At 40.3% G+C, this 19,270-nt stretch overlaps 1 protein-coding gene and 1 pseudogene across 4 annotated transcripts in view; both read left to right on the plus strand.

Annotated features, from left to right (window-relative positions):
- The window catches only part of LOC116647850 (BEN domain-containing protein 5), a 1,423,949-nt gene that overhangs the window by 927,210 nt on the left and 477,469 nt on the right, over nt 1-19,270 (plus strand). For all 4 annotated transcript variants that reach the window (XM_032429423.1, XM_032429457.1, XM_032429442.1 and 1 more), the window contains exon 5: nt 6,313-6,529. In XM_032429423.1, coding sequence (XP_032285314.1) covers nt 6,313-6,529 — 217 coding nt within the window. The remainder of the gene's footprint in view (nt 1-6,312; nt 6,530-19,270) is intronic.
- On the plus strand, nt 14,681-19,076 carry LOC116647880 (annotated as a pseudogene).

A 19,270-nucleotide genomic window follows, 5' to 3' on the forward strand; every position in this document is an offset into this window, starting at 1 on the left:
TTAAATGCATCCAAATCGGCAAAGAAGAAGTCAAACTCTCACTCTTTGCAGATGATATGATACTTTATGTGGAAAACCCAAAAGACTCCACCCCAAAACTGCTAGAACTCATACAGGAATTCAGTAAAGTGACAGGATATAAAATCAATGCACAGAAATCAGTGGCATTCCTATACACCAACAACAAGACAGAAGAAAGAGAAATTGAGGAGTCGATCCCATTTACAGTTGCACCCAAAACTGTAAGATACCTAGGAATAAATCTAACCAAAGAGGCAAAGGATCTGTACTCAGAAAACTATAAAATACTCATGAAAGAAATTGAGGAAGACACAAAGAAATGGAAAAACGTTCCATGCTGATGTATTGGAAGAACAAATATTGTGAAGATGTCAATGCTACCTAGAGCAATCTACACATTCAATGCAATCCCTATCAAAATACCATCCACTTTTTTCAAAGAAATGGAACAAAGAATCCTAAAATTTGTATGGAACCAGAAAAGACCCCGAATAGCCAGAGGAATGTTGAAAAAGAAAAGGAAAGCTGGCGGCATCACAATTCCTGACTTCAAGCTGTATTACAAAGCTGTAATCATCAAGACAGTATGGTACTGGCACAAATAATAGAGAGGTATATATGGTATGATTGTGAATTTGTTCAGTATGTACATGCATGTGTGTGAGTGTGTGTGTGTGTGTGTGTGTGTGTGTGCTTTGCTCACTCACATATGCATGCATGACTGGATCTGAGGATGTGAGTTACAGGGTCCCCTCACACATGTGGATGCCCTCTTCAGTCATCAGGATGGACCCAGGATGATGGTTTGTTCCAAGACCTGGATCAGCCTTTAGTTTCTAGGTCCTGAGAGCATACACTCCAGGTCTTGAATCTCTACATCTCTGGCAGAATCAAATGTTGGACTATTTCCTTTATGAAGTCTTCTGGGGAGTCATGGACAAATTTCTCCTTAAGAACAAACATTCTTGACCCCATCTTCATTTTCATCCTATCATTGGGATAAAAGGAATAACCTTAGAAGATGGTTGTGAGGATTAAAGGACTTAATACATCGTAATGTACTTAAATTATACACAGGGTCAATGATATGTATACATATTAGGAATTATAATTGTAATAACTATTATCATCATTGTTGTATTGTTTTCACTGATATCTCAGACTAACTGTATTAAATGGAATCAGAAGGCTGCCTTGTCTAACCTAACATCAACTATAAGAACTTATTTTATGGGATCCCATAAAGCTTCCCATGTTCATACTCCCCTGTAACATGGACCTTTCTACTTTCCCTTCACCAGTTGAATGCTAAAGAGTCTCTATACTGAACTAAAATCTACCTCCCTATGATATCTACCATTTATCTTCAGAGATGAGTCTTCTTTTCCTTTTATCATAGCTTTTTAAAATAAGCAAGTATTGTTAACTTCTCTGTGCCATTTCTAGTGAGAAAGAGAGGGAAAAGGTGACACTCTTCCTGTCTTCAAAAACTTACCCTTTAGGGGCACCTGGGTGGCTCAGCCGTTAAGCGTCTGCCTTCGGCTCAGGTCATGATCCCAGAGTCCTGGGATCAAGCCCCGCATCGGGCTCCCTGCTCTGCGGGAAGGCTGCTTCTCCCTCTCCCACTCCCTCTGCTTGTGTTCCCTCTCTCGCTGTGTCTCTCTCTGTCAAATAAATAAAATCTTAAAAAACAAAAACAAAAACAAAAAAAACCCAAAAAGCCTACCCTTTCTTTGAAGAAGTCTCCATTTACTTTTGGTGTTCATTGTTAAGGAATATACCAAGTTATGAAACTTATTTTAATATTATATGTTAAAGTAGAGAAAAAATTAATGAAAATTGAATGGTCAGAGAAGGATTCAGAGAAGAAGTGTGTTAAAGGATAAACATTTATTTATACATTGTTTTGTCCATTAATTAACTAGTTCATTTAAAAATTATTTTAGCCTTGACAATCTACCTTATACCACATCTGTGAGTAGCAGTTCACCAAGTAGGTAAGATGGCAAGGAAGGCAGTCCAAATGGAAAAAAGATCAAATACAAAGAGATCCCATAGAGGTATGGGAGGAATGGCATAAAATTGTGTTAGGGAGTTGTGAGTAGCTCAGTATGAATGAAATAAAGGGTTCAAGGAGGAAGAAATGGCTGATGATACCAGATCACAGGAAGATCTCAGGCAGCCTTGTGGGCTAAACCAGAATTAAAGATAGGGAGCTGTTGGGGCGCCTGGGTGGCTCAGTCGTTAAGCATCTGCCTTCTGCTCAGGTCATGATCCCAGGGTCCTGGGATCGAGCCCCGCATCGGGCTCCCTGCTCTGGGGGAAGCCTGCTTCTCCCTCTCCCACTCCCCCAGCTTGTGTTCTCTCTCTCTCGCTGTCTCTCTCTGTCAAATAAATAAAATCTTTAAAAATAAATAAATAAATAAAGATAGGGAGCTGTTTGAAGAGTCTTTAGCAAGAGAGTACTGTGAGAGCAGATTTTTCTGGAAGCAGAAATAAGGCTATGAGCTGGATGGCAAGGGGGAAAAGGAGAGTGGTGTGGTACCATAGGGATTATGAGCACAGACTTCAGAGTCTAATACAAGCTCTGTGGATTACTAACCCTGCCACTTCGGGGAATTTTTTTTTACCTCTCTGAGCTTCAATTTTCTTGTCTGTGTAAAAGGGATGTTAATAGCCCCTGGCTCATGGGGTTATTGTGAAGTTTAAATGAAATGCATATAAAACATTTAACATGATGCCTGAGACATAGTAAAAATATAATAAGCAAAATAAGAGATAAACCAGAAGTGCATTACAAATGAGAGAGACATTTTTCCTACTTAGTACCAGCTTTATTTTCCTCTCTTCCTTGTGTTACTTGAAAGTCCTCATGAATTTGGCCTACTGAGCGCTTCTCAAACAGATTTTTATTTGTATTCTTAGCAGAGTCTAGAAAATCTAAGCCCTGAGCAGCATCTCAGCTTCCTTGAATGATTACCCCAGGGCCCATTACCTTCACTCTGTCTGCAAATCAGGTTAGGCATCCAACCCACTCAGGAGAGGAGCTGGGACAGCTGCAGGCATTAGATGAATTCTCTTGATAGCACATAATCAAATTTGGTGGAGATGGCAGGCTCTCAGAGTCAAGTTGCTAAACTTGGCTAGAATAGGAGAAAACTGGGGTGATGGAATTTAAAGCATGGACCCTGATCGGATATACTAGTAAATGAAGAGTTGAGAACATCAGCATCATAACCCGAGGGGCCTATCACTGTAGGAATCACTAGCATATGAAGACATGCTCACCTTGTGCTCAGGTCTGCGAGCCAGGGTCTGAAGCCAGTATCGCAGACCACTGATGAGAGACCTCCAGGCCACTTTCAACTTGAATGCAAATCTGGAACCCTGAGACTAGGTTATTCCACCAGCCTCACATTCTTGCATGTTCAGTCACGTCACACATGTAGACAATTACCTGTTCTTTCCATAGCCTCCTCTCTGCACTGGTCTGATCTTGGTTTTCCACTGTTTCTTTCTCTATCCAAAACTTACCACCTTTTCCTCTGAAACTCAGCTTTATGGTTAATAATCTCACTTGGGTTCTCAGTCTTTTAGTCCACTGCTTTCTTTACCTCTTCTCTTAATCAAACAATGCTTGGTGCTTGATATTTAACAAATGTTTGCTACATAAAACAATGAAGTAAGACCTGATATGGAGGCCATTTTTCCCCCCATTACCCTCTCAAGCGCTGCTCATTCTCTTACTCCACATACAGAAATATCAGGAGGAGATGACTTTTCTCTTCACTCCCCATGCACCTTCCAGGCCATTATTTCTGTCTCATCACTGGTAGCCTCAACATTTCAAAATAGGAAGGTCTAGGGTAGCAAGCTGGTTAGAAAGGAGGAGTGCCTAGGAGGGGCTTGTCTTAAAGTTAGATTTGCATTATAAGAAGACTGTTGTTATCTGCATATTTATTTGTGGTGGCTTTGGGAGTAAGAGGCAAATGGATTCTGTTGGTGGGCCCAAGCACATCCGTAGACAGCCTTTGATACTACCACTGACATTTATGGTGCAAAGCCCTGTTCCTTTGTTGCTTATGCTCTTCTCTATACCACTCCGCCCTCCTCAGCACTTTCAGGTTCTCAACCATTTTAGACTTTATGTCCCATCACTTCAGCCACTTTTTTCTAATACAGTCAAATCTGTCTTGTTATCTACACCTGTGCAGCTAACTCTCCTGTCCTTCTGTCCAGTATCATCGATTCCATGCACTGGCACAGTCATGATGCTTAACTTCTTTCACTCACTTGAAAGGTACCCTGTGACTTCAGGATAATTTTTAAATTCTTTAACATGGTTTATAGGGTCCCTTTCCAGTCTGACTTCTGCCTTCCTCTTCAGACACATTTCTCATGATTTCCCTTCTCACTCTTTGTGCTTCAGTCATGATGAATTCCTTTCAGTTCCAACGTTTTACTTGTTCTCTCTTGCCTCCTGGCTTTTGCACACACTCATATCTGGAATGCCAGAAGTTCATAACTTACCAAGAGGGATTATGGAGGAGTGTTCTAGGTACTGGACTTGGAATCATACAGAAACAAATTTGAGTCTCAGCTCTATCATTTACTTGTTCGAGATCATGGGTAAGCTCCTTAACTTTTATGAGCCTCCACGACCACATCTGCAAAGTGGGATAATACCCACCTTGAGATATGAGAATTAAATCAGGTACTGAATGAGCCCCAGAAACAACCCATACTGTGTATGTTCTGTTCATTCCTTCCATTCTCTTTTCCCTCATTCTTCCCTCAATCCTTCTTTTCCTTTTTTCCCTCAATTTTTGTCTTCCCCTCTCTGCTTTTCACTTAATGTTTGAGTGAGATTCATAAGATCCAGGGCTACAGGCAAACAATACAAGCTGCCATATGTACAGAATTAGTGTCTTGCAACCTCTGCTCTTCCACAGGAAGCCCACAGCCTTACTTCCCACCCTGGCTACTTAGGCAGCCTCAGAAGGACACCAAGGTAGAAGCAAGATTCTGCAACAAACTACATGTTACAATGCTCTGGGAGCTCTTAACAATTTTCTTCAGGATTTTGTACCTGGAGCCACCACCAATCTTGTTTTTTTCTCAACCTCATCACCTATACCCTCCTCCTCACACTGTCCTCTACATACTCCTGTGTCTCATGGCTTCTCAGTTAAATGCCAAGCCCCTACAGGTGAGCCTTGCATCCTTCACCCACTGTGCCAGTAACCCTCAGAAACATACCTGCCTCTAAGGAGCTTCCAAACTGATCCTAGTGGATAAGACTTATGAAGCCATCAATAAAGAAGCAAGAGTTACTGCAAAATGTGGGAGCTGAACGGGCCTGGAATTGTCAGTGGATGATAATAGAAAAGGCACAGTTTGAGATGGGTGTTGTAGGATCAACAGGATTTTGAAGGCACAGAAATGAAAGGCATTCACTGCAGGAAAGCAGTGTGAATAATTTGGATGTCATACAGCATGAGAGGGTATAGTGAGCCTACGGTGTGGATGAATGCAAAGAAGTTATGGGAATTATGACTGGAACATTTTGCCTTTTCTCATGTATATGTTTCAGAGTTCCTTATTGGAGAATGAGCGTGATGACTTAGCAAAATGGCCTACACAGTATATTAGAAGTAGTATTTCCCAAAGCGCTTCTGTAGAAAATTAGTGTCATGGAATGTTCTGTAGGAAAACAATAATAATAAAGAAATGTTGAATATTCTTTCCTCCCCTTGAATATTTACAATGCATATTAGCTTATTTTAAAAAGGTCTGAATTAGCCTTATAATACAAAAACCTGACTTCCCTAGGAAAAGTAGGCCTCCCCTGTTTATTTCAGTATAACATCACAGTCTTTAGTTGCCCTCAAGGTACTTTAAGAGTCTGTAACTATATCGTATATTTATTTTTAATATTTCATTGACTGCTTCCTCACCAGAGTATAGACTCCATGAAGACAAACATGTTGCCTATCTTATTTACCATTATACACCAAGAATGTATTACAATGCCTAGGCATATAATAAGTGCTCAAAATAAGAGTAAACAATGACTAAAATCTTTGTTCAACTTTGCATTTTCCAAACAGCTAATAAAGGGTAGGACTGGAATTTGAACAAAGTGCTGCCAAATCCTGGTCTCCTTTTGACCATAGATTGTATGGTTCTTGTTCCCAGGCACCACGTGGAGTTCTTGATGTTACAGTTATTACCTTTTGAAGCTTGAATGATTGTCCAATATGCCCACATTTTTTTGTTTGTATCTTTCAGGCAAAGGCTGCCACCTAAAAATGTTTACTACTACCGGTGCCCGGACCATAGGAAGAATTATGTGATGTCCTTTGCATTTTGTTTTGACCGAGAAGAAGATATTTACCAGTTTGCTTACTGCTACCCATATACATACACACGCTTTCAGCATTACCTTGACAGCCTGCAAAAGAGAAACATGGATTACTTCTTTCGGGAGCAGCTGGGTCAGAGCGTGGTAAGGCCTACTCAGAAATAGGCAGCCTTGGGGGAGGAGCTTAGTAATGAGTTTTTATAGAATGCAAACAATGGATATTATGCTTTGTATATGCTCTGGAACTTTTAAGTATAATTATTTTTATTGTGCTATTCTTTGCCTCTGTGGCCAAGAGGAAGTCACAGAATAAGATATGAGACAGATGCTTGTCCTTCTGAATTGAAGCTGATAATGCTCTCTAACAAAATACAAAAACTCTGGTGAGAAAAGAAGGAGGCTCCTACCAGGTGTTACAGGCCTGTTAAAGGCATGAAAGCATTTTATGAGTGTGAGCCTCTGAGATAAAAAATACATTTGTCTTTTAATGAATTCAACTTGCCTGCAGTGCAGGTTAGCAAGTGGTGTGCAGTTTGGTTGTGCTGCCCACAATGTGTTCTGTCTCTGCCATCCATCAGTTCCCAACACTTCTTCCCTCCCAGGTTTAGTTCTCTGGGTCTGGAGATTTCAGTCTTACATTCTGAATTATTTCCTATTGCTGGCATAACAAATTGCCATGAACTTGGTGGCTTACAACAACACAAATTTATTATCTTACAGTTCAGGAGAAGTCTGAAATTGGGCTAAAATCAAGGTATCAGCAGGTCTGCCTTCCTTTTGGAGGTTCCAGGAGAGAATTCATTTCCCTGTTCTTTCCAGCTTCTAGAGGCTGTTTGCGTTTCTTAGCTTGTAGTTCCCTTCCATCTTCAAAGCCAGCAATGGCTGGTTGAGTCTTTCTCACGCTGCATCACTCTGACACTGAATCTCCTGCCTCCCTCTTTTACTTATAAGGACCCTTGTGATTATGTTGGGCTCATCCAGACTATCCAAGATAATATCTCTATCTAAAGATCTTTAACTTAATCACTTTGGTAAAGTCCCTTTTGTCATATAAAGTAATATATTCACAGTTTTCTGGGATTAGAACGTAGACGTTTTGGGAAAGGGGTGCATTATTCTGCCTACTATTGTTCTCTGTGGTCAGTGATACTTCAATTACTTGTAATGAATAAGCAGGTGACAAATTGTTTTTATGTTTCATTCTTTTTTATTTAAACTTCTGTGTTTAAGTTTATTTTTACATTTTTTTTTAATTTTTGAAATTTTATTATGTTATGTTAGTCACCACACAATACATCATTTGTTTTTGATGTGGTGATCCACGACCCATTGTTTTCATATAACACCCAGTGCTCCATGCAGTACGTGCCCTCCTTAATACCCATCTCGGGGCTAACCCATCCCCCCTCTCCCCTCCCCTCTAAAACCCTGTTTGTTTCTCAGAGTCCATAGTTTCTCATGGTTCATCTCTCCCTCCGATTTCCCCCGCTTCATTTTTCCATTCCTTCTCATAATGTCCTCCATGCTATTCCTTATGTTCCACAGATAAGTGAAACCATATGATAATTGACTTTTTCTGCTTGACTTATTTCACTTAGCATAATCTCCTCCAGTCCCATCCATGTTGATGCAAGAGTTGGGTATTCATCCTTTTTGATGGCTGAGTAATATTCCATTGTATATATGGACCACATCTTCTTTATCCATTCATCTGTTGAAGGGCATCTTGGCTCTTTCCACAGTTAGGCCATTGCGGACATTGCTGCTACGAACATTGGGGTGCATATGGCCCTTCTTTTCACTACATCTGTGTCTTTGGGGTAAATACCCAGGAGTGCAATTGCTGGGTCATAGGGTAGCTCTATTTTTAATTTTTTGAGGCACCTCCACACTGTTTTCCAAAGTGGCTGTACCAACTTGCATTCCCACCAACAGTGTAAGAGGGTTCCCCTTTCTCCACAACCTCTCCAACATTTGTTGTTTCTTGCCTTATCAATTTTTGCCATTCTAACTGGTGTAAGGTCGTATCTCAATGTGGTTTTGATTTGAATTTCCCTGACGGCTAATGATGATGAACATTTTTTCATGTGTTTGTTAGGCATTTGTATGTCTTCTTCAGAGAAGTGTCTTTTCATGTCTTTTGCCCATTTTTTGACTTGATTATTTTTTTTTTGGGTGTTGAGTTTGAGAAGTTCTTTATAGATCTTGGATACCAGCCCTTTATCTGTAGTGTCATTTGCAAATATGTTTCATTCTTTAAGAATTGTGGATTGTGCCCCTAAAATAGGCATATTGAGTACTTTAAAGATCCTAAGTGAGGATATTGGTGGAATTGGCAGAAAATACTATACTCGAGGTTCTGATATGTGTTGGTGGAAAAATGGATTCTGCCCAGTGACTGTGAGTTCCACCTAGAAGGGAGTCCCACTGCTAAATAAAAGTTTTCAAGAGTAGGCTGTTTAAAAGACATAGAGTCTGGTCCAGGATACCCCCAAAAAGGAGAGAAATAAAGAGGGCTTGTGTATGGCTCAGGTACCTGAGAGTCAAATCTGATCTCAAAAGCTAGTGGTCATGATGATATTCTTATAGTCTGAGATTCTCTATGCACTTAGATTTTCCTAAACCGTCTTCCCAACAGTGCTTCTGGTGGGTGCATGGGTATCTGGTGCCTATATATTTCGAACTGAGAATTGAGGCACATGGTGTATCAGTCAGCATGCTAACAGGAAATAGGTGGCAGCCTCATATTAGGATAATTCGAGGAGGGCTTAATAAATGGGCTATTTACAAGATGTGAGCAGTGTGTAGGGAAACCACAGGGTATAGTGCATTTCCCTGGGGCTAATAACAGTTCAAAGGGTGTGAAGGGAAGGAGTGGTTACCAGAACCCAATAGTAAAGAGTCATATAGTGGGCCACCTTGAGTGGAACATTGAGTGACCTTCAGATAAGGAACAAAGTTAGCCTGAGATGACCCCAGAAAGAGGGAGGTGAGAAAAATAAGTACATAGAAATATAGTAAATACAAAGAAAAATGAATACACAGAACTCATTCTCCTACTTCCCTCTGATTTCCTGCTAGGGGTCCTTATTGACCAGCCCAACCAGAAGTCAGAGGACAAGAGATCCCATTGATGTAATCCATACAGATAAGCCACCCTGGTCAGAGAAAATGGAGAAAGGCAGAGAGTGAATGTAGCAAGACAAATAGAACATATTAAGCACATATAGATTGATCAACAATTTATTACTGGAAACAGTGAGATTATCTGAGATAAGACTGCCAGAGAAATTCTGAGATGAGTGTTTGCCAGACATATGAATTGTGATATGAGTTAAGACAGTGATAAGTTCATTCAATACTTGTGACTCTTAATTTTAAGGGCAGGATTTGTATATTTCATTCCTGTGTCCACCCAAGCCGCTTCTTAGATTTATGCCGAACAGAATGGAGGTACATACTGAATGGCTATTACATAGATTATTGAATGAGTGGAAGAATGAATCCAATGTGGATCCAGGATGGAATTCTACCATCACATCTGTGTTTTAGGCAGTAGGATGAAGAAGATATGGAGAGAAAGAAGAAGATGCAGTTACATAGCATTTTCTCTTCTATCCCATTTCATAGAACTCATACCCACCCTTCTCTAAAGTAAGGATGAGACATGAAGTCTTTGTTCTGGGTGACCATGTCTCCAGCTAAAAATTGGCAGTCCTGTAGATATATAGGAGAACTGATATTGAGGGACAGCCTGATATCTCTGCCACAGGAAGCCTAAATTTCGTTTTCAACTCTAATACCGAATTACTCATATGACCTTGAATATTACTTACCCTTTCTGCAGAAAAGTTTTTCATCTATAAGATGAAAAAGTTAGACCTGAATAGTGTTTTCAAATTATTCTTTGAGGAACTCCTTGGGGAAAAAAAGAGAAACAAGTTGAGACCCTTGTCCTACTTCAGACTTTATGAGGGGCACTGAGGGATATAAAACAAATCTTGGTGTTCTTCCAGAAATGTATTCTATACCTGAGGAAATAAGACATATTCAAACAGAAATAATATTTTTAAAGTATATAATTAAGGATCTCACGAGTTGTTTAGAGAGTTAATGGTCAGACTAACCATCAGGGAGAAGATAAGGCTTTAAGCTGAGTCTTATAAGATGGGTAGGAATACTAAATATAGAGTTGGGGAGAAGGCAGTCCAGACAGCAGGATGTAGCTAGAGTCATTGCATGGTGACAGTTGGTTAGAAGTCTGGTTTGATTAGAGTAGGGAATCTTCCTACTAAAAGATTGGGATAAATAGGAATATCAGGGCCAAATTCTAGAAAGCTTTAATTGTCATATTAAGGAATTGGGGGGGGACACAGATGTGGGGTCACGTACTTTATGCATATTATCTTGCTTATTTCTCACAATAGTTTTATGGAGTAGGCAAAATTATCCCAGTTTGGGGATAAATAATCTAAGTCTAAAAAGATAAGTTACTTATCTAAAGCTATATGGCTAGTTCATGTCAGAGACAAAGTTTAAACCCATGGCTTCTACCACCACATCCTGGCATTTTGATGGACCACTGACATTTTCTACATTGGACCAATTGAGAGCCTCAGTAGATTTTTGGAAAAGGGATGACCTTATCCAAAGCAGCATCTTAAGAAATTAAAGTTAGTGGAAGTGCAGCGTATACCTGGGCTGGCCAAACTAATTTAGGGAAACTCTATGGGTTGGACCTCAAAGCAGATGCCAGAGACTTTAAGGCTTTCTGGCATACTTTTACAGTCAGGACAATTCTTCATTACCAGGGTGTTTGGTATGGCTCATGTCTGAAGGCACCACTATAATTAGTTAATCCTTATTCCAATTTGGAGGGAGGATAATTATAAGTGGGAAGGCTAAACATGCCAACATCCAGATCTCAGGGAAAGTAGGCAGAAAGCAAGATTTTGAGTAGTGCTGGAACTATTAATCACCATGTCCATAGCTACTATTGCTACTAATTATGTCATCTGAAGTGGCATCTTATTTTGTTATTCACTACTGACCCCATCTAACCTCACCAAACAAAATCCCTTTGAATATGCATCAATGCTGCAATCTGACATTTAAGATAAATATATCATGGAAAAGATCTTTTTTTGTTCCTGTTGTCTTAATTGTTCTTATTCTTGTCTTTATTGAGGTATAATTAATATACCATATAATTCATCCATTATAAGGGTACAGTTCTGTGATTTTTAGTGAATTTGTAGTTTTACATTATCACCACAATCCAGTTTTAGAACATTTCCATCATCCCACAGGTACGGGGAACACAAAGTTTGGGCAGTTTTCAAGTCTGCCCTGGCTTTTACTTTCCCTTCTGTGTTGTGTTTACCATGAGCATTTGTGCAGCTTCAAGTTGTTCAAGAGTGTATGACTGGCTTGAGCCTTCTCAGGTCTCTACTGAGCCTGCACCCAGTCTCAGCCAGGAATATGTTTGTCCCAGCTATGCAACTGCAGGCCCTCCTTACTTGCCAACCTCTGTGATGAATGTTTCCACAGACAATACTTCCAGGTGTGGGCACTGCCCACTCTTCCAAATTGAGTCCTTTGACCATGACAGAGAAACTTCCAATCCTCCTTAGAGTATGGCCTAACCTAACAGACCCCTGCATTCACCAAGCTTGGGGGAAGATGGAACAACCACAGCACATCACAGATTCCCATTCTTATTACCCAAAGTTCAGCAGTTTTTTAAGCATAACGGTTTTGAGATTGTTGTATGTCTTTGGTCAATTTCCAAAACACTGAAATGATTGTGTCAGTTTTGTCCAGCTTTATGTTTGTTTTTTAGAAATAGGATTTACCAATACACTCCTTCCAACATAGCCAGAAGTAGATTTTAATTGACAAATATTAGTTTTTCAATCATATAACCCTCGTACTGTCAGGCACAGTAAATATGGTATTATTTTCATACATCATTGGACTAATTAGATGAACACCTAACTCTGCGTGTGTGTGTGTGTGTGTGTGTGTTTTGAAAGGATTAGATGGAGAGCCATTCCTGTACTTAGGGATACTTGCCAAAAGGAAGTGTCTAACAAAGAAAATAATCGGATAGTGTATTTTAGGGAATCACTAGAAAATCATTTATATGGGAAAAATATTGTCTGGGTTCTGACACTGGCTAGCTCTGTGACTTTGGGAAAAGCACAGCACTTCTCTTTGGGCTTTAGAAAGTCAGGCCAGATTATTTAAAAGCATCCTTTCCAATTCCAACATAAATTATGGTTCAAACGTTCATGATATCCTGATTGTATGTTCTGAGTCAGACATCAGCCTGCTGTAATGTTGCCTCTTAATCTGCCCTTTATTTTATAATACTGGTCGTTAATTGAGTGCTTAGTATGTGCTAGGCCCAATGTTGTGATCTTCATACACATTATGTCACTCAATCCTCACAACAGCCTTATTATGTGATTCATACTGTTATTGAATGCCTAACATTGAACGAGCATGGTCCAGGTTCTAGGGATATAGCAGTGAAAACCAGGTAGAAATCCATGCCCTCATAGGGCTTATATTCTAGTAGCAAGAGACAGACAATATTCTATAAATTAAATCAGGAAAAGGGATGAGTTTTGGGGTGAAGGATTCACTTAGAAGAATTTAAGCTCTGAGATATATCAGTATTACCTTCTTCCATTTGCATTTTTAAAATCTGAGACACAATGAGATGAAGTAATTTGTCTATACCATAAAGTTGGAACTTGAAGCCAAACCTTTGTAGAAGCCAAAAAATGGACTCTAAAGCAGTCCTGGCTAGGGAAATATTTTATTCACCTATATATTCATTTACTAAATTCTTACAAAGCCATTCTTCAATCCTATAAATATCTGATGAGTACCTTCTGCCTGACAGGCTCTATACTGGGTGTTGCAGACAGAAAGATGAATACCAAACACACCTTGTCCCTGAGAAATATTCAATGTAGTGGGCAACACAGATGCAAAAACTAATAATGGCAGTGATGGTAAGAGACTTGATATAATAGAAGTAGTGGGCAGAGAAGGGGCACAAGGGAAGAAACAAATCCTTAAGTCGAAGACATCTTGAACTGAGAATCAAAATATGGATACAGAGGCTGAGACACATGATGAGTCCTGACAGTTTTGTGTGGTTCCAGATGACAAGAGCACAGGATCAGCCTAAGAAGAACAGAAGGAGTAGTGATGGAGAATGAAGGAGAGGTAGGTGGAGGCTGACCCAGGAGTGCCTTGAATACCAACCTAAAGAATTTGGACTTTATCCTGAGGGCAGTGAGGAACCAAGCAGGAAGGATCATGATCATTGTGTCACTTAACTCTTCCATCTCCAGGCTGCACCTGCTGGTGACAGCAGATCTAGAAGTCAGGTTAACTCCTGCCTGTCTTTCCAGTTGGCTTTTTTTTCCCCTATAGACAGAGATAATTGTTAGCCAGAAGTACCTAAAGGAAGATTACCACCACAACACCATATATAAAAATGAGAATGCCATAGAAATGCCTAGAAAAGCTGGTCTCTCTGATCTTAACAACTCACACAGTCTCTAGAGTTGGCAAAGACTATAGGGGTCACATTCAAATTTAGCAAATATATTAGGATCCTATCTCCTATGGGCAAGGACCTAAATTGTATAGACCAATATTTTCTCTTAACATTCCAGAAATACAACTTTTCAGGCTCTGCTCACACATTTCTTGAGGCAGCCTGAGCCCCATATCCAAGAGAAAAAAGTTCCACCATTCCCAGAAAGAGCCACCTCCCTGTAACCTCTTTCCTTGACTCTAGCTCCACCCTCTGGGTCTACTTCGCATGTACTTGCTTCTATAGCCCTGGGACATGTCTGTGAAGACAGCAAGCCAGTGACCACACCCCCCTCATGAGTCCTCTCCAGGCTAGTCCCTTCCTTCCTCCTCTGCCCCCATAATTCTACATTTCTGCAAATTCTGTGGTTTCTAAACTTTGTGCCTTCTTTGTTGTTCTCTGGACATAATCTAGGTTGTTAACTTCCTTTATAAAATATCAGAACTGAATGTAAAATTTTATAGGCAATATAACCTCCTACAGCAGAATAGGATTATTGTCTCTCTTGCTCTGAATGCTAAATCTCTAGAAATGTAACAAGAGTTTATATTAGCTTCTGTTAGCAGTGAAGTCTTCCTGTAGTTGATTTTTGTTGTTCATTAAATAAGGCTATTTTAATTCCTCTGATTTTTTTAAATGGACCTTTTATTTTTAAATAATTTTAGATTTAGAAAAAAACAAGTTGACCACCTGCGGGTGCCATCATGGCAGACACAGCCAGTCAGGTGCTCCTGGGCTCCGGTCTCACCGTTGTGTCCCAGCTACTCATGTACATGAAAGTGCTCATCCAGGTGGAATATAAGCCTCTTCCTCCAACAATAGGACAAAATATTTTGGGGCAACAATTACGTCAGCTTCCTGGTCTGTTTTGTTATGCTTAGCAGTTTGTGAGCATTGATGGGAAGCATGGGTTGTTCATAGTCTTAACTCCAAGACTGTGTTCAGGAGTCCTTGGAACTGGTCCATGGTAACGCTTTACAGCTTTACCAGTAGTGTGAAAAGGTTGAGGAAATAGGACCTGGAAATGTACAGAAAGAAGTCACATCTTCCTTCAATCAAGTTATCAAAGAGAAAAATCGAGAGACAATGGCTTGTTCTGCTGCTACCCTCATCACACATCCTTTCCACGTGATCACTCTGAGATCTGTGGTACAATTCACTGGCAGAGAATCCAAGTACTGTGGACTTTGTGACTCCATAGTAACCATGTATCAGGAAGAGGGCATCCTAGGATTTTTGTGGGTCTCATTCCTCAGCTCCTAGGGGACATCATTTCTTTGTGGCTCTGAAACTCACCAGCCTACCTTGACAATCCCTATGCACTGGACAGTGGGGTTTTCACCATGTATGAAATGAGAGTTATTCCCAAGCTGTCATAGGATTTTTTGCCAATATGTTGACCTACACCTTTGTGCTTATCTCTAATCTTATGGCTGTTAACAACTGTGGGCTTGCTGGTGGATCCCCTCCTTACTCCCCAATATATACTTCTTGGATAGATTGCTGGTGTATGCTACAAAAAGAGAGAAATATGAGCTGAGGAAATAGTTTGTTTTTCCAAAAGTTCCCCTTTGGGAAGACTTATTGTTGTGACCTGAGAATGTTAAGTTGAAGATGTGGGGCAGGGACAGTGACATTACTATTGTCCCAGATGCACAGAATTGTGGGAGAGAATGTTGCTTTCTATATAGTGTGGCATACTTTTTAAATAATCATTTAATCTTGAGAAAATGGAAAAAAATTGAAAGGATAACTTCACCCAGTTTCCTCTAATGTTAGAATCATACACAACCATGGAGCATTTGTCAAAACAAATAAATTAACATTGATACATTGTTATTCACTAAACTACAAAATTATATTCAGATTTCATCAGTTTTTCCACCGATGTTCTTTTTCTGTCCCAGGATCCAATCCAGGATACCACATTAGCCCATAAATTTTACAAGTATAATTGTGACCCCTTACAGTTGTCCTACTATTGGTTTTAATCCTTTGTTCTAACTTGCTGTGATCATGTTGATTCTTGGATTCTCTTATCTGTACTATCAGTGTCTTCACTAAGATTTTTAAAAAATATATACTTTTTAAGCATTAATCTAAATATATAAGTGTTTAGCAGGATTGAGACCTGAGACCAAGGACAGAGATCCATGCATATTACCAGAGACTTCTCTGGAATGCCTAGATTGGCATTTTTTAAAATCAATTCTATATCAGTCCCTGAGTTTGATTATGCTACTAACTGCAATAGCATAAGTCATCTAAGTGAACAAGGTTTTACCTGCCTCCAAGTCAACTCAGTTAAATTCAATTTAGTTTAGGAGCAAAGTGGGCAAGTGTAAGGAGATTGGAAGAATTTAAGATTTGGAGCCTGGCAGCTTCTACAACAGTCCTTATGTGGATTTGTGAAGAAAAGCCAAGATCTCAGAAAGTAGCTAGACGGAACTGATGGCCCTGTAGACAGGCAAATTAGAGGACAGAAGACAGTAACACAGAAAAGAAACTAGAGAGGGCCAGCACCATTCTTATCAGCAGGGTAACTTCAAAATAAAGTAGCTCCTTTCCATTCTTTCTATTCCTTCCCCATTGTTCTTTCTTCCTCTTTGAAGTAAAACATCATGGAATTGCAGCTGGCAACATGACCAAACAAATGTATGAAAAATAATTACATCTTTTTGGCTGGGTTTTATATTGAGTAATTGTTTGAAGTTAGTAATCTCAATTATCATTCCCTAATCCACCTCTCAGGAGAGTTCTGTGGACCCCCATCTGCACCAAACCTTGTCCTGATCAGACAATCTAAATTAAACAAGCTTAGTTTTGGCTCCCTTCCAGCAGGCCACTTCACAAGTCACTACTCTCTTGGCATTGTTTTTGCTATTCCCTCCAAAAAGAGTCTCAATTAATTGGAGGCAGATCTATCCTCCCAGCATCTGGTGAGGGACTTCCAACTTACCCAACTGCTACAGGTAGCTCATCCATTCCAAACCTCAGCCCTGGGTGAGCAAGGGCCTGGAGAGGAGATGCTGGAATTGTGACCCTGGGTTCTCCACTGCTAGAACAAGGAGGCACATGTCTAATTTACTCATGCTGCAGAGACTGACCCAGATTACCATACACCTGCTCCAGACCTGGGTTTTCTAGTCCAGTGAATGTATCACCATCACTCCAGTTGCCCATGCCAGAAACCTGTCCTATTTAACTTCTTTTTATTCACTCCTTGCATACTCTCTGTTACCAAGTATGATTGAGGCTATAACTCAATATCCTTAGACTCTATCCCTTCCTTATCTCTGCTGCCAGTGCCCTAGTTCAAACTATCGGCATCTCTCAGGGAATTACAACAGCTTCTTTAGCCACAGGTACAAGATGTGAGGTGAAAAGGCCTCTAGGCTCTCTCTCTCTTCTGCTCACCTAACTACATCAGCATTATAGTGGCTGCCATAAAGTCCCATCCTTTCTTCTAACCTTGTGGTCCCCTCACTGCCTCATTGATCCTCTGGTACCTGCCTTACCAAGAGACAGTAGACTTTTCACTGAACACTACTCAGCTAGCTTGGCAGATGGCATCCTTGGTGCTAACAGATCGCTATTTTTAGGCCATTTTTTCCTCTTCCTTTTATAAAAAGACATGTTTTGAGCCTTATGCCATCAATCTATATAACCCTCTGCCATTCCTTATTGCTGTCATCTGCTGACTTCTTGGACAGTTCCCTCAATCATGGAGAGCTTTGGTCCATAATTGTCTTTTCTGCTACTCTGCTGCCACCATATTGAATAATTTGAGTATCCATGAAAATGACTCACTGAACACCCTGTCCTCTCAGTGGTTTAAGACAAAATAACAAATTCTTAACTTGGTCTACAAGATCCTGCATAATCTGGCCTCTGCCTGCTTTTTCAGCCTGTCTCATATCCCTGTCATTTTGCTCTCTCTGCTCTACCCACACTGGCCTCCCTACAGTTCTTTCTTTCAGCCATGGATTTTCTCTCCAACTTGTATACATACTGGCCTGTGTACCTGGAATGTTCCTTCTTGATGGCCCTTTGCATAGCTACTCTCTATTCTGCTTTCAGGATCCAATTTGAACATCACTTCCTCCTGGAATTCCCTGATATACTATTCCCCAGACTAGTTTGAGAGCCTGTGTTACATGAGTCTATAATATACTGTTTCCCCTTTAAAATGCTTGTCACTCTTTTGATTACTCATTCTCTATCTATTTTCCTCCATTCATAGGTTTAGGGAATATTTTTGTATTTAGGGTGTGTATAAGAGTGGGGGCAGGTGGAGAAAGCATGCTGTTACAGCCAAAATTCCTTCTGGTACCTCTTGGTATGGTCATACTTTGTCACTTTCTCTGAAGCCATATTTCCATTTTGTGGAAGGTATATCAGATATATAGCAATCAGAAGGTAGATAACATTAGGACACAAGGTCATTTCTTTTATGTGAGTCAGAGAATGTCAAAGCCAACAAGAACCTTAAGTTCTTCAAGTTCTGGGATTTAAAACTATGTTATCTATATCCCTGAGGAGGGATTTAGGCTATGAACATGCCTAAAGGCATGCCATTGAGGAGGGAGGAAAAAGAGGGACTTCTGTGAAGTCAGGGCTTTGGCCTCTCTTATACTCCCTGCCGTGCACACCATGCATGCCAGGCCCTATTCACTGGCCTTCCTCATAGACTTAGTTTAAAGAAAGGACTCAGCTGTTAACAGTGTTTGCAAACTTCTCTCTCTTCCTGCAGCTGGAAACTTTGGGGCCCAGAGAGGGGAGGGAACTTTCCTGAGTCATCCAGTGAGTTAGTGGGACAGTGCTAGCTGGAAGCCCAGCTGCTAACACCTCAATTGTCCATTGTAGCCCACTGCCTCTCACTCCCAAATCTGTCTGCAAAGTTTTCTTATTTGTCTATTCTTTCTGCAAACATTAACTAAATACCTACAAGGCAGTGAGAATAAAATTAGATGCCTAAGTCAGTAGTGTGAGCTGTATGGTTTAGAATCCTGACTCTGCCACTCATTAACTATGTAACCTTAGGCCAATTATTTAACCTCTCTTCCCTCACAGATTAGTGCCCGCCCCCCCCCCCCAACACACACCACTTCAAAAAATATCCATAGAAACTCCCTATCCAGTTATAATTTAAGTAGGAAGATGATCAGGGCTAGAGCCATATTGTGGTTTTAATTTTGGTTCTGCCACTTATATCTTTGACATGTCAAATAACCTCTTTAAGCCTCATCTGCTAACTAGGCACTGTG

Source organism: Phoca vitulina, unplaced genomic scaffold, assembly GCF_004348235.1.
Source record: "Phoca vitulina isolate PV1807 unplaced genomic scaffold, GSC_HSeal_1.0 scaffold2, whole genome shotgun sequence".
Lineage (NCBI taxonomy): Eukaryota > Metazoa > Chordata > Mammalia > Carnivora > Phocidae > Phoca > Phoca vitulina.